At 41.5% G+C, this 14,596-nt stretch overlaps 1 gene segment (V, D, J or C); it reads right to left on the bottom strand.

The window, feature by feature from the left end:
- Positions 1 to 6,164: 6,164 nt before the first annotated feature.
- On the bottom strand, positions 6,165 to 6,539 carry LOC101445187 (immunoglobulin kappa variable 3-15-like). The segment is given in 1 exon segment: positions 6,165 to 6,539. A coding segment is annotated over 1 exon segment (375 nt).
- Positions 6,540 to 14,596: the final 8,057 nt, after the last annotated feature.

Raw genomic sequence — 14,596 nt, 5'->3', positions numbered from 1 at the left:
GTACAGCCAGACTCTTGCCCTAGGACTTTGGGATGTATCTCAGGATCTTAACATGTTTGTGTGTGAGCAAAACAAGGAGAAGCTAGGAGTCCTCACTCAAACAGTGTACCCCTGGCAGAGACCTATTGCCTATCTATCAAAACAGTTAAATCCTGTACCTGCCAGTTGGCCTCCCTGCCAGAGGGCTTTAGCAGCAACAGTAGTCCTTTTCAAAGAAGTCAACAAGCTCACCCTTGGGAAAACTGTTCATGTCATGGTACCACATGCTGTCACCACTTTAATTAACTCACACGGTCAAGATTGGCTATCCAACCCCACGCTTGCTCATTACCAAGGCCTGCTTTGTGAAAATCCCAGAATAACAGTACAAGCCACGTCATCCTGAATCCTGCCACTTTCCTGCCAACCGAAAAAGGAACTCCTGAACACAGAAGTAACAGAAGAGCTGTATGTGAGTCACCCTGACCTCCAGGACAGGACACTTCCTTGCCCAGATCAAACTCAATACACAGACAGCAGCAGTTTTATCAGAGGTGGAGAGAGGCTTGCTAGGTATGCACTCACCATAGCTCAACAAGTAATAGAAGCAGCTCCCCTACCCAAAGAGTGGTCTGCACAACAAGCAGAAGTGTAGGTGCTAATTCAAGCCCTACAACTGGCTGCCAGGCAAATGGTAAACATTTACACTGATTTTAAGTATGCATTCACTACTGTGCATATCCATGTAGCAGTTTATAAGTAGAGAGGACACTAAACTGCAAGGGGGGAAGAAATCAAAAATAAAAAGGAAATCCTTCAACTACTGGAGGCAATCCAGAAACCAAGCAGGGTCACTGTCATCCCATGTTGGGGAAAACAAAAAGGGAACAGATGCAGTTACCAAAGGAAATACACTAGCCAATGAAATGGATTGACAGGCAGCCAAGAAAGCCCCCAAACTGCAGGTCATGCTGCCAACACTTCACCTGTCCCTTCTAAGGCAACACATTGAGAAATTAAACTATATCTGGAAGGAACAGGAGTGGGCAAAGGGAGAAGGAGGGCATGAGACCCCGGAGGGAGACTGGCTACTCCCAGATAGCTGAGTCTTCATACCAAAGGATGCCACTGACACCCTTGTTCAACAATACCACCAGCTCACCCACCTGGGAAAGACTGCTTTAGGAGACATGCTTGGGAAATATTACTACACTGCCTGGATGATCTCACTCTGCACCACTGTTAGCAGCCAATGCCAGACCTTTGCTAAAATAAAACCTTCTCAATGCTCCCAGGCCCCAGTCAGCATCCAACACACAGGAACTGCCCCTTTTGAAGATTTAAAAATGGACTTTACAGAAATAAAAGCAAGTCGAGGGTATAGGTACTTACTTGTAATAATGTTCACCTTCTCGGGCTCAGTCAAAGCCTTTCCCACCCACAATGAAAAAGGAAGAGTAGTAACGAAAGCTTTGCTCTGAGAAATAGTTCCAGAATAGTTTCAGCACAGAATATCCATAGGCAGCAACAATGGCCCAGCCTTTGTTTGCCGCCATCGTCCAAGAGCTAGCAAAGTTTTTTTAAAATTCAGTGGAAACTCCACACAGCATATAGGCCCCAGAGCTCAGGGAAAGTAAAACACATAAAGCAAGCTCTCAAAACCACCCTAGCAAAGTCCTATTAAGAAACTGCCTCCCATGGGTTGATCTTCTCCCATTAACCCTCCTTAGAGTCAGATGCACCCCTGGACAGGCAGGCTATTCACCTTTTGAAACCCTGTTTAGATAACCACCCCCAATTATTCAAACCTTCATGGAAAATCTCAGATTCCTTGGAGAAACTGGCCAAGTTCCACCCTCCAGCAGTTAAAAAAAAACTAGCCCAAATACACAAAACTGTTCTGTCTCAGGATTCCACCCCATTAGGTCAACACATACACCTACTCTTACCTGGAGATCTAGTTTGACTAAAAACACAAGGAAAAAGGGCCCCTCCAGGCCACCTGGAAGGACCCACATACTGTTAACCTTGTAAACCCCACTACTCTCAAACTTTCAGGTATAGTCCCTTGGATTCATGATACCAGAATTAAAAGAGCACACTCCAATGAAAAACAAAATGACTGGATAATCCACCCTGTACCTGACTGTACCTTGAAAATCCAATTTGCCCGGAGCCACGGAGAAAAACCGACACCTGACTAGATGGACTCCTGTTCCCTGTGGTTCATGCTCCACTTCAGACTTCTCAGCTTTCTGTTTGGAACTGAACTATCAAATACGTCTTTCAGAGACTGGAGGGAAGTTAAAAGGATACTAATCTAAATAATGTACTTGTGCCTTGTAAAACACTTTGATACCTTAAGTTGTTTTCCCACTTAGCATGAGGGATGTCCTATAAAAATTATAAGGGCATCTAAGGGGGTAAATGGTGAGAAATAAAAATCATAACCTTGCAGAAAACTAACGAGCCACTCCAGCCCCCCACGTCTATAAATCAGCCCATGATAGCATGACCTTGCAGCAGACTATCTAATGATCCACTCCTGCAAACAACTTCTGTAAATTAACCCACGAGAGTATGGCATTGCAAAAGACTATCTAATGAACCCCTCCTGTTTCTGCTTCTGTAACTCTGCCTGGAAAATTTCACCTAGCAATGCATTAGCCAATGAGCCAGAGCCACGCTAGTCCCACATAGAACTCTATATAAAACCATGAAAATTGAAAAATGGGGCTCAAAATTTGGAGACTGACTCTCCTCTAGGTCTGCATGTGATAAATCTGTTCCTCTGCCATTCCGAGTGTCGTTTGGGTTTTACTGCCACTCAGAACTCCTGGGTTTGCTGCAACACTGTGTCCCAGGAGCCCTTCCAAGCCAGGTGGGGCTGCACCATTGTTTGCTTTGGAGCAGGCAAGGGGCTAAATATTTATGACCCTCTTAATCTCCTCAACTACTAAAGAGCCATTGATGGTTGAGGACTAAGAGGGGAGTAGCAATGTTTCTGATCTGAGAAAAGGAGGGGGCTACCAGAGAGAGCTGGAGAACTATCACAGAGAAAGTTTGGAGTACAAGTCTCATAGCCTCCAGACAGGAAGCTCTGTCACATTGATCCAGTCTGTGTTGCAACAAGTACACTCCAACCAGGCAATGAACTGAAAAGTGCCAAAGAGTGCCATCTGCCAGAAGACCAAGGAATTGCACTCAAGAAAATTAAAATAAGTACAAGAGGCTTTTTCTGGCCTCTTTAGCCTCTTTTCCCAAGGTCCTAAGAATCAAATCTACAGCCAATTTCTGGTCCAGTGCCCAGTTTTGATCAACCAGTAGGACAATCCTAGCAACCTACATGAGCCAAGAATCAAATAGCAGTGATAACACACAGTTTTCTGCAATTAAATATCTACAAATGAGAAAGAAATGGAGCAGCTGAGAAAACTACATCCTAATCAGATGCCTAACATCTGCAAAAAAAGAGCCATACTAAGAAAATAGAAGAAATGGCATGAGAAAAAAAAATATTAAAGCCCCAGAAGAGGTGCAAATTTTGAGAGAACTAATCAGTGAGATGCACACAAATTTCCAAAATAAAATTAATGAATTAGAATACAATATGATTAAAGAGATAAATGACTTCAAGAAGATATTGAACAAACACAAGGAAGAAATTGAAATCCTGAACAGAAAAGTAACAGAGCTCATGGGAAGGAAAGACAAAATAGGTGAGATCAAAAACATACTTGAGGCATACAACAGCAGACTCAAAATGAAAAAAGAAGGAGTAAGTGATACCAAAGACAGAACAGCTAACATTGAAGAGAGCAAAGAATGGAAAAAAAAAATTGAACAGGAGTTCAGAGAGTTGAGTGACAACACAAAATGCTACAACGTATGTGTCATGGGTGTACAGAGAAAAAGAGAAGGAGAAAGGGGAGGAAAGAGTATTTGAGGAAATAATAGCTGAATATTTCCCAACTCTCATAAAATAAATGAACTTACATGTTCAAGAAGCATTTCATACCCCAATCAGAATAAATCCAAATAGTCTTACTACAAGACATATACTACTCAAAATGTCAAATGTCAAAGATAAAGAGAAAATTCTAGAAGAGCAGGAGAGAAGCAAACCATCATGTACAAGGCATGTCCAGTAAAACATAACAAAGATTTCTCTTCAGAAACCATGGAGGCAAGAAGACAGCAGTATGATACAATTAGGACAGTAAAAGAGAAAAAATGCCAGCTGAGAAATCTCTATCCAATAAAATTGTCCTTCAAATATGAAGGTGAGTATAAAATATTCACAAACAAACAGAAACTAAGAGAGTTTGCCAAAAAGAATCCACCTTTGTAGGAAATAATAAAGGAAACCTTAGAATCTGATAGAAAAAGACAAGTAAGACAGGTTTTTAGGATAGTGTAGAAGAAAGAATAGCAGAAAGGATAACCAAAAGAGTAAAAAGACAAAATAAGATATGACATATGAAAACCAAAGAATTAAATGAAGTAAATAATGCATCTACAGTAATATCATTGAATGTGAATGGATTAAACTCCCCAATCAAATGATACAGGCTGACAGAATGGATAAAAAAGCATGAGCCATCCATATGCTCATATGCTGCTCACCTTAGACCCAGGGATACAAACCAGCTGGAAGTGCAAGGTTAGAAAAAGAGACTCCAAACAAACAGTAACCAGATAGAGCAGGGGTAGCTATACTAATATCAGACAACAAAAGACTTTAAATGCCAAAAAGTTATGAGAAACAGAAGGTCATATATTAAGAAAAGGGACAATACTTGAGGAAGATATAATAGCCATAAGCATCTATGCCGCAAAATACATGAGACAAACTCTGGGAAACCTGACGGGAGAAATAGACATCTCTACCATAATCATTGGAGACTTCAAACAGCACTCACATCATTAGACAGAACAACTAGACAGAAGATCAACAAGAAAACAGAGAACTTGAACAATGCGATAAAAAGTTAGACCTAACAGACATATACAGAACACTGCATCAAAACTCAGTGGGTTATACATTCTTCTCAATGCCCATGGATCTTTCTCTAGAATAGACCACATGTTGGGGCACAATGCAGCTCTCAATAAATATAAAAAATTGAAATTATACAAAGCTTCTTCTCCGATCATAATGGAACTGAACTGGAAATAGTAGTCAGCAAAAAAGTAAAGCAAATGTGTACAGGCTAAACAACACACTCCTAAATCATCAATGGGTCAAGGAAGAAATTGCAAATGAAATCAGTAAATATATTTAGAAAAATGAAAATGAGAACACAATTTATCAAATCTTATGTGATTCAGCAAAGGCAACCTTGAGAGGGAAATTTATAGCCCTAAATGCGTATATTAAAAAGGAATAAACGGGAAACGGACTTTGGCCCAGTGGTTAGGGCGTCCGTCTACCATATGGGAGGTCCGCGGTTCAAATCCCAGGCCTCCTTGACCCGTGTGGAGCTGGCCATGCGCGGTGCTGATGCGCGTGGGGAGTGCCGTGCCACCCAGGGGTGGCCCCCGCGTGGGGGAGCCCCACGCGCAAGGAGCGCGCCCGTGAGGAGAGCCGCCCAGCGTGAAAGGAGAGTGCAGCCTGCCCAGAAATGGCGCCGCCCACACTTCCCCTGCCGCTGACGACAACAGAAGCGGACAAAGAAAGAAGACGCAGCAAATAGACACCAAGAACAGACAACCAGGGGAGGGGGGGAGATTAAATAAATAAATAAATCTTTAAAAAAATAAAAATAAAAAAAATAAAAAGGAATAAAGAGTTAAAGTCAAAGATTTAACTGAACCACTAAGAAACTAGAAAAATAACAGCAAACCAATCCCAAGCAAGCAGAGGGAAAGAAATAAGAAAGATTAGAGCAGAAATAAATGAAATTGAGAACAAAAAGCAATAGGGAAAATAAACAAAAGCTGGTTCTTTTGGAAGATCAATAAAATTGACAAACCTCTAACTAGACTAACAAAGAAAAAGAGAGACAAGATGCAAATAAATACAATCTCACCCAAAGTCTTCCAGAAAAGACCAAGTTCTTAACATTGCCCTGGAACTGCACTCTAAGGAATGAGTCAGGAGACACAGCTTCTTGGGCAGACAGAGGAAGTGTGCATGCACAGCGCTGTGGGGGGAGCAAACAGCTGGTGCAGCAAGGAAACACCTACAGGCAGCCAGGGGAGGGGGTTTGTGCTGGAGGCTGAAGCTCTGTGGGAGGAAGGCTGCTATCCTGCTGACAGTAATAATGTACTCCATCTCCTACCTGCAACTTGGTGATAGTGAGCGTGAAATCTGTTTCAGAACCTCTGCCACTGAATCGATCAGGGACTCCAGAAGCCTGGGCTGATGCATAATAGATGAGCAGTTTAGGAGCCTGTCCTGGTTTCTGCTGGTACCAGTCTATGCTTCTGCTCACACTCTGACTGGACTTGCAGCTGATGGTGATGGTGTCTCCTGGAGACACAGCCATGGAGGCTAGAGACTGGATCATCACAATGTCACCACTGGACCCTGCATCAGAATGGACAATGACACACATCCCTACCACTTTATCAGAGACAGATTAAGCGCATCATTTTAAATGTGCTTTCTAATGATATCTAATTAAATAACAGCACATAAATGGGCTATTTTGGAAAGAGGTATTGTGTCCACTGCATTTTAAAATCTGAATTCTTCAAAGATGTTATTCTGAAGACAATGAGGCCCTTTTAAAGTTTTCACCAGAAATCCAGATGAGCAGGGACATGAGGATCTGCATCTTTGAGAACATCTTACTGAAACTGCCTGCACAAAGCTTCCCAGTTGACATTGAAAAGTGATCATTTTTATAGAATCTGAGAAGCTGACCTTGTCCTGGGGGAGCCTATGCAAAGAAAACAGTGCACGTGGAGAAAATGTATGGGCAGTGAGTGGTGAACTAACCAATGGAAATAAGAGTTTAAAATATCAACACAAAGAGTCTAATTTTGTGACAACTCAGAAGCTTTAATATAAACTTAGAATCTCTAAAACTACAAACAAGTATCAGATTTAATGAAGAGCTTTTACTTTAAGTTAAAAATATATTTAGGCTGGTGGGTTTGCTGATGTTGACCTGTGCCCCCAGTTCACCTCCTTCTGGTCTCTGCCAGCTGCATCTCTGACCTAAAATTGCTTTCAAAATGACTGACCAAGCAAAGTCAGGGCTGGGCCAAGGAAGCTGGCAGCAGGTCAGTGTGGTTCCTTCAGACATAAAGTCCTTTAAGAACCCAGGAAGGAGCACCAGGCCTCTGTTTTCTCCTTCTGCAGCTCCTACCTCTACAAACAGGGCTTCATCTTACCAGGGTCCAGCTGCTCAGTGTTTCAGCTGGGCCATTGTTGGGGCCATGGCTGGGGAACCTGCTGTGCTGTCATGTGTGGGGACATCTGTGGGGGCCACATGCTGCTACCTGCTCCCCAAGACTTTTGGCAAACAGTTGGTGGTCTCCTGCTTTACTGGTAAAATGGCCCATGCAATTTCATTTGTGTAACAGACTGGATCCATGCTGTCATCCTTCATCCCTGTAGATGCGCTTTTCTTCCGGGAAGCTGCTCTTAAGTTGACACCATTTCCCTAGTGGTCTAAGTTCCTGGGACACTCTGAAAAATTTATCCAGAAACACCTGTAAAGTTTGTTCACATCTACAAAAAAAAAACAAAAAACAAAAAAGAACTTGCACCAAAACTGGTCTTGGTCACTGTTTGTTCATCTGCTTCCAGTCTGATCCACCATAGCTTTATGAATCCTGGTGAAACCATTACATCTGTGAAGCATTCTCAGCAAATCCATGAGATACACTGAAAATTGCCATGCCTGCAGCCTGCAGAAAGGGTACAATTCTTCTCCATGACAGCACTTGACTGCACATCACACAACTAATGCTTCAAAAGTTGAATGAATTGGGCTATGACGTTTTGCCTCATCTGCCTTTTTCACACAACTTCTTACCAATTGACTACCAGTTCTTCAAGCATCTCAACAACTTTTGGCAGAAAAAACATTTCAACAACCAGCAGGATTCAGAAAATGCTTTCCAAGTGTTCATCAATTTCAAAAGCACAGATATTTATGCTACAGGAATAAATAAAAATGTGCTGATTGTAATGATTTCTATTTTGATTAAGAAAGATGTGTTTGAGCCTAGTTATAATGATCTAAAATTCACAATCCAAAACCACAATCCATTTTGCACCAACCTAAAAATATTAGAAGAGTTTATAAAATTGTCTTACATGACTGTGGGGATGCACACATCCAAATTGGGTAAAGCACTGCATGCTGGGAGCTCCAAAGAAAGTTTTTCATGTATTTCCCAGAAGAACCTGGCAGGCTGAAGTAGAGACATTCTCTCTTCGGGCTGCTTGCAATTTACTGATGATTTAAATCTGCACTGTAACAATTAGGCCAGCTCTTGCTTCAACAAATGGGCGCCATTACCTGGACAAGCTGACACATGAATCTAACCATTACAAAAGACAAAACTTCAAACCAGAGGCAAGGAACACAGCCTCATGAGCACCACCTCTTTGGTGGGCCTTATTTGGTAATACATAATAATCTACTTCTCCAATATAACAAAGCTATACCCATAGATAATACAACTAACTACTCATGATTCCTCTAATCCTTTATGTGAACCTATAATTTTAAATACACCTATTAAATATATCTCTCAGAGTCTTATGTCTTTGAAGTATTCATGTGCTGGTTGAGACCTGAATCCCAGAAAAATTGCTGCTAACTCCTCTCCAGTTCTTCATTATATATAGAATCAGGCCTCTGCATTACCCTCAGAGCAAATGCTGTCTTTGAAAATGAGCAACAAGATGCTTAGATGTCACCCTTAGCACTGTCCTTTAGGTCAGTTTGTCAAATAACAAAGTGATTAGTTCCCTAAAGTGCAACCCCTCCACTTACTGGTGATAAGTAAAATGGCCTCAGCTCCAAAGTTGTCATAGAGCAGGTTCTTCATTTACTACCACCCAAAATTACTGATATTTTTAGACTTATGCAAACAACATCAGGATCACTTCTATACTTAGAACACCAACTTAGGAACAAATAAAACAGAAGCCCTGACCTCATAAAGCTTTTGTTTTACTGGAAGGGACAAACAATAGACAAATATTATCTCTGTATCCTCTCTTACCCTGCTTCTCTGAGATTTCCTCTCCTGGGCATTAGGTGCACAGTGCAGGTACCACAGCTCTTTTCTCCTCTGACTTGCCTTTCAGGAAGCTGAGGTGGATCCCTCAAGGTGGTGCCCACTGCCCCCTTCCCTCCTTTCCCTCCTACTGGAATGGGCATGCTCACAGCACCCCTCTGGTAGGCACAGGTGTCCCTGGGTGACATGATGCAGTAGTGTCTCACTGCAGTTCCTGGTGCTTAGGGAGATGGGCTCCCACTCTACCTCCAGGTCCTCTGACTTTTGTAGGAAGAGTGATGGAACCCAGCTAATTGGAGGGTTGAGTGGGGTTATCTGCCCCCAGCTGCTTCTCAGGATCTCTAGGAAAGGACAAAGTAAGCCATGAAATCTCCAGTGTCCCTGTTGTACACCAAACTCTGCCTGAAACAGAGGTTCCCTGCAAACTCACCTAACAATCATTATTAGAGTCTATAAATGCTCTAATAATGATTGTAGTGATGAATGCACAAATATGTAATTAAGCCAAATACCATTGATTGTACAATTTGGGTGAATTGTATGTTTTATTAGCATGTATCAATAAAATTTATTTGTTTAAAATATGTAGCAGTAGAACTGATATTTAAAAATTGAAAGGGGAAGAACTCTTTAGAAATAAGATAAAATCAAATTGAACACTCTAACCCTTTGCAATATTGGAACATTCCTCTTCAGTATGAATTTAAATGAATAAAAATAAATATCTGATTTTTTTCTTTAAAATATCATTTTGTCTCCATTTGTAATTCATCTTTACATTCCTGTATTCCATATAGATCTGTGCTGTATTGAGTTTTCCTTTCAACAAGTTATAATCTCTGTCTGGTTCCCTCATATCATATGAGTAAAATAGAAATTTTAACACAAAATTTTTTAAAATTATTTATTTATTTTTTTTAATTACATTATGAAAAATATGAGGTCCCATTCAACCCCACCGCCCCGGCCCCCCACTCCCAACACAGCAACACTCTCTCCCATCATCATGACACATCCATTGCACCTGGTAAGTTCATCTCTGAGCATCACTGCACCCCATAGTCAATGGTCCACATCATAGCCCAGACTCTCTCACGTTCCATCCAGTGGGCCCTGGGGGGATCTATAATGTCCCGTAATTGTCCGTGAAGCACTATCCAGGACAACTCCATGTCCCGAAAATGCCTCCACATCTCATCTCTTCCTCCCGTTCCCCACACCCAGCAGCCACCATGGCTACCGTTCCCACACCCATTCCACATTGTCTCTGTGGACATTGGATTGGTTGTGTCCATTGCACATCTATGTCAAGTGAGGGCTTAGATTCCATATGGGTACTGGATGCACTCCTCCTGCTTCCAGTTGTAGACACTCTGGGCTCCATGTTGTGGTGGTTGACCTTCTTCAACTCCATGTTAGCTGAGTGGAGTAAGTCCAATAAATCAAAGTGTAGGAGCTGAAGTCTGTTGAGGCTCTGGGCCTGGGTGTCATATTATCAGTCCAGAGATTCAAATCCCCTACATATATCTTAAACCCAGCACCAACTACAATTCCAATAAAGTAGCATGCAAGTCTTGTGAAAAGAGATCCCCTCTGAGTCCATTTCCATCACGCAGAAACACCAGCTCCAAAGAAGGGCCATCTGTCATGGCAGTGAACCCCTTCTGCCATGACCATAGAACCCGTGGGTCTCTTTATCCCTCAAAAGAACCAATACCTGGGGTTGTATCTACCTTATCTGTCTCTTAGACTCTGTTCAGTTGTACATAGGGGTATTCCTTCTGACAACCTCCAGACTCTTCTTTAGAGACTCACAGCCTTATAATCTCATTTCTCCTTTCCATTTCCCCCTTACATTAGGTCAAACAGCTTCCCGAAGTCATGTTATTATATGTAGACAGGTATATTCTGCTGTTCCGCATTGAATCTTTAATTCAAGGTCATTTTCTAGTTGCTTCTTCAGCTGGTATGTGGTAGTGATCCCTCGGTGCCAGGGAGGCTCATCCCCGGGTGTCGTGTCCCATGCTGCGGGGAATGCATCGCATCTACACGCTGAGTTTGGCTGTGAGAGTGGCCACATTTGAGTAACATGCAGGCTGTCAGGAGGAAACCCCCAGGCACAATGCTACTCTAGGCCTTGTTCTTATTGCAGGTGTATAGGCTCAAAAGTGTAACCATTAGTATCACGAGCCCACTGTTGGGCCCTCCTTCCTTCCTGGTTCTTGCTGTTGCACCTGGAGGATTGCCACTGCTCTCCCAGGGCCCACAACAGTGACCCCCCAGCCAGGAGCCCAGTACCCCCCCAGCTGTTGTTTTTGTTTCCACTATGAGTATATATAGACATTACCATATACCCTGGGCATATGCCCTGTATAACTCCCTGTCAACCATATATATCCTGTCAATAACATCCCAGATCAGTATTCCTCCGCTGCCATTGTTGAACCACTCTGTGATCCAAAACTTCCCGTAAAGTGAATCTCAACATAATGTCAGCTTCAGAAGAGTCTTAGATCACTTAAATTCATATATACAATATACAGTATTTCCCCAGATCCACCATAAAACCTTTTCCCTTGCACAGCAATAATCTTTTAACTTATTCATATCATATTTCCTGAAACTGATGTACAGATTCCAACACTATAGTTTTCAAACAAGGTGACATTTGTGCTTACTATGTGGTCCATATTTTAGGCTGTACAGCTTTCTAAATTTTTTAGTTATCCTATGTTTTGTCTTATGGTTTTCATTATTAGTCTGTCATCCCCTATATGTTTTTGGTGTAATATTAGCTGTTTTATATTCATCCTCGTGTACTCTCACATAACTCCTCTTTTGCCCCCTTATTTACCTTTATTCCATCCATTCCACATCCATTTTCCCCTCCCCTTAGGGCCCACAACACCTGCCAATCTAATACCCTGGGAGCCGTCCTTTCTCACGAGAGATACAGTTCTCTCTATTCGACGGCATTAGTCTTCTCCAGGATATGGGTCCACCCCACCCAATGGTAGAACCCACCTTGGCAAAATGAGCCTTCAGCTATTCCCTCCGGAGTCCGTCACACATCAGACCATACCCCCTGAGTGTCCTAACCAGGTAACCCTCCTACTTATACTTTGATACATTTTACTCAACATTTAGTTCTCAACGAACTTCTGACACTCTCCCATATTCGTATGTTGCCCCTCCCTCCCACCTATTTCTTGGACAATATTACCCCTCTTCCCATCCCCAGCCCCCCTGAAACCCAGAAAACCCCACCCAAAGGTAACCCCTTGCCCCCATTTTGTCCCTTCTTTGTGCTCATACTTACCGCCAGCTCATCACAGATTCCACCCCTGCAGACATTAACTCACATCCTTCGTCCACCCCCCGATTTCCTGTAAGCCACTTTTCCAGACTCTAGCTCTCTGAGGCAGTTAACTTATTTCATATCATTGAGGTCATATAGTATTTGTCCTTCAATGCCTGGGTTGCTTCACTCAACATAAGATTCTCAAGGTTCATCCATGTTATCAAGTGCGATTGTAGTGTATTGGTTCTTACAGCTGAGTAGTATTCCATTGTGTGTATATACCACATTTTATTGACCCACTCATCTGTTGATGGACATTTGGATTGATTCCAACTTTTGGCGATAGTGAACAATGCTGCTATGAACATTGGTGTACATATATCGGTTTGTGTCCTTGTTTTCAGATCTGATGGGTATATACCCAGCAGTGGTATTGCTGGGTCATATGGCAAATCTATGGATAATTTTTGAGAAACCGCCAAACTGTCCTCCAGAATGGTTGGATCCTTCTGCATTCCCACCAGCAATGGATGAGTGTTCCCCTTTCTTCACATCCTCTCCAGCATTTGTATTCTACTGTTTTTTTCATGGCTGCCAATCTTATAGGAGTAAGATGGTATCTCATTGTAGTTTTGATTTGCATTTCCCTGATAGCTAGAGATTTGGAGCATTTTTTCATGTGCTTTTTAGCCATTTGTATTTCTTCTTTGGAGAAGTGTCTGTTTAAGTCTTTTTCCCATTTTTTAAATGGGTTGTTTATCTTTTTGTTTTCAAGATATATGAGTTCTTTATATATGCAAGTTATAAGTCTCTTATCAGATATATGGTTGCCAAATATTTTCTCCCATTGTGTGGGTTCCCTTTTTACTTTCTTGACAAACTCCTTTGAGGTGCAGAAGGCTTTAATTCTGAGGTAGTCCCATTTATCTATTTGTTCTTTTGCTGCTCGTGCTTTTGGTGTGATATTCATGAAGCCATTTCCTATTACAAGGTCCTGTAGATGTTTCCCTACACTGCTTTCTAAGGTCTTTATGGTCTTGGCTCTTATATTTAGGTCTTTGATCCATCTTGAGTTGATCTTTGTATAAGGTGTGAGATGGTAATCCTCTTTCATTCTTCTACATATGGCTATCCAGTTCTCCAGGCACCATTTGTTGAATAGGCCATTCTCTCCCAGTTGAGAGGGTTTGGTGGCTTTATCGAATATTATATGGCTATATACATGAGGTTCTATATCTGAACTTTCAATTCGATTCCATTGGTCTGTGTGTCTCTCCTTATGCCAGTACCATGCTGTTTTCACTACTGTAGCTTTGTAGTATGTTTTGAAGTCAGGAAGTGTGATTCCTCCTATTTCCTTTTTCTTTTTCAATATGTCCTTGGCTATTCGGGGCCTCTTTCTATTCCAAATAAATTTCATAGTTAGTTTTTCTAGTTCCTTAAAGAAGGCTGTGTTGATTTTTATTGGGATTGCATTGAATGTGTAGATCAGTTTTGGTAGGATAGACATCTTAATAATATTCAGTCTTCCTATCCATGAACAGGGACTATTCTTCCATTTATTTAGGTCTTCTTTGATTTCCTTGAACAATCTTGTATAGTTCTCGATGTATAAGTTTTTTACCTCTTTAGTTAAATTTATTCCTAAGTATTTGATTTTTTAATTTACTATTGTGAATGGTATTTGTTTCTTGATTTCCTCCTGATCTTGCTCATTATTGGTGTACAAAAATGCTACTGATTTTTGCGCATTGATCTTATAACCTGTGACTTTGCTAAACTCATTTATGAGTTCTAGGAGCTTTGTTGTAGATCTCTCAGGGTTTTCTATATATAGGATCATGTCATCTGCAAATAATGAAATTTTGACTTCTTCCCTTCCAATTTGAATGCCTTTTATATCTGGTTCTTGTCTCAGTGCTCGAGCAAGTACTTCCAAGACAATGTTAAATAGGAGCGGAGACAATGGGCATCCTTGTCTTGTTCCTGAGTTTAAAGGGAAGGATTTCAGGATTTCGCCATTGTAAACAATGTTGGCTTTTGGTTTTTCATATATACTCTTTATCATGTTCAAAAAGTTTCCTTGTATTCTTATCTTTTGGAGTGTTT

This window comes from Dasypus novemcinctus, chromosome 17 (assembly GCF_030445035.2).
Source record: "Dasypus novemcinctus isolate mDasNov1 chromosome 17, mDasNov1.1.hap2, whole genome shotgun sequence".
NCBI classification, from domain to species: Eukaryota; Metazoa; Chordata; class Mammalia; order Cingulata; family Dasypodidae; genus Dasypus; species Dasypus novemcinctus.
This window is presented reverse-complemented; position numbering and strand designations above follow the sequence as displayed.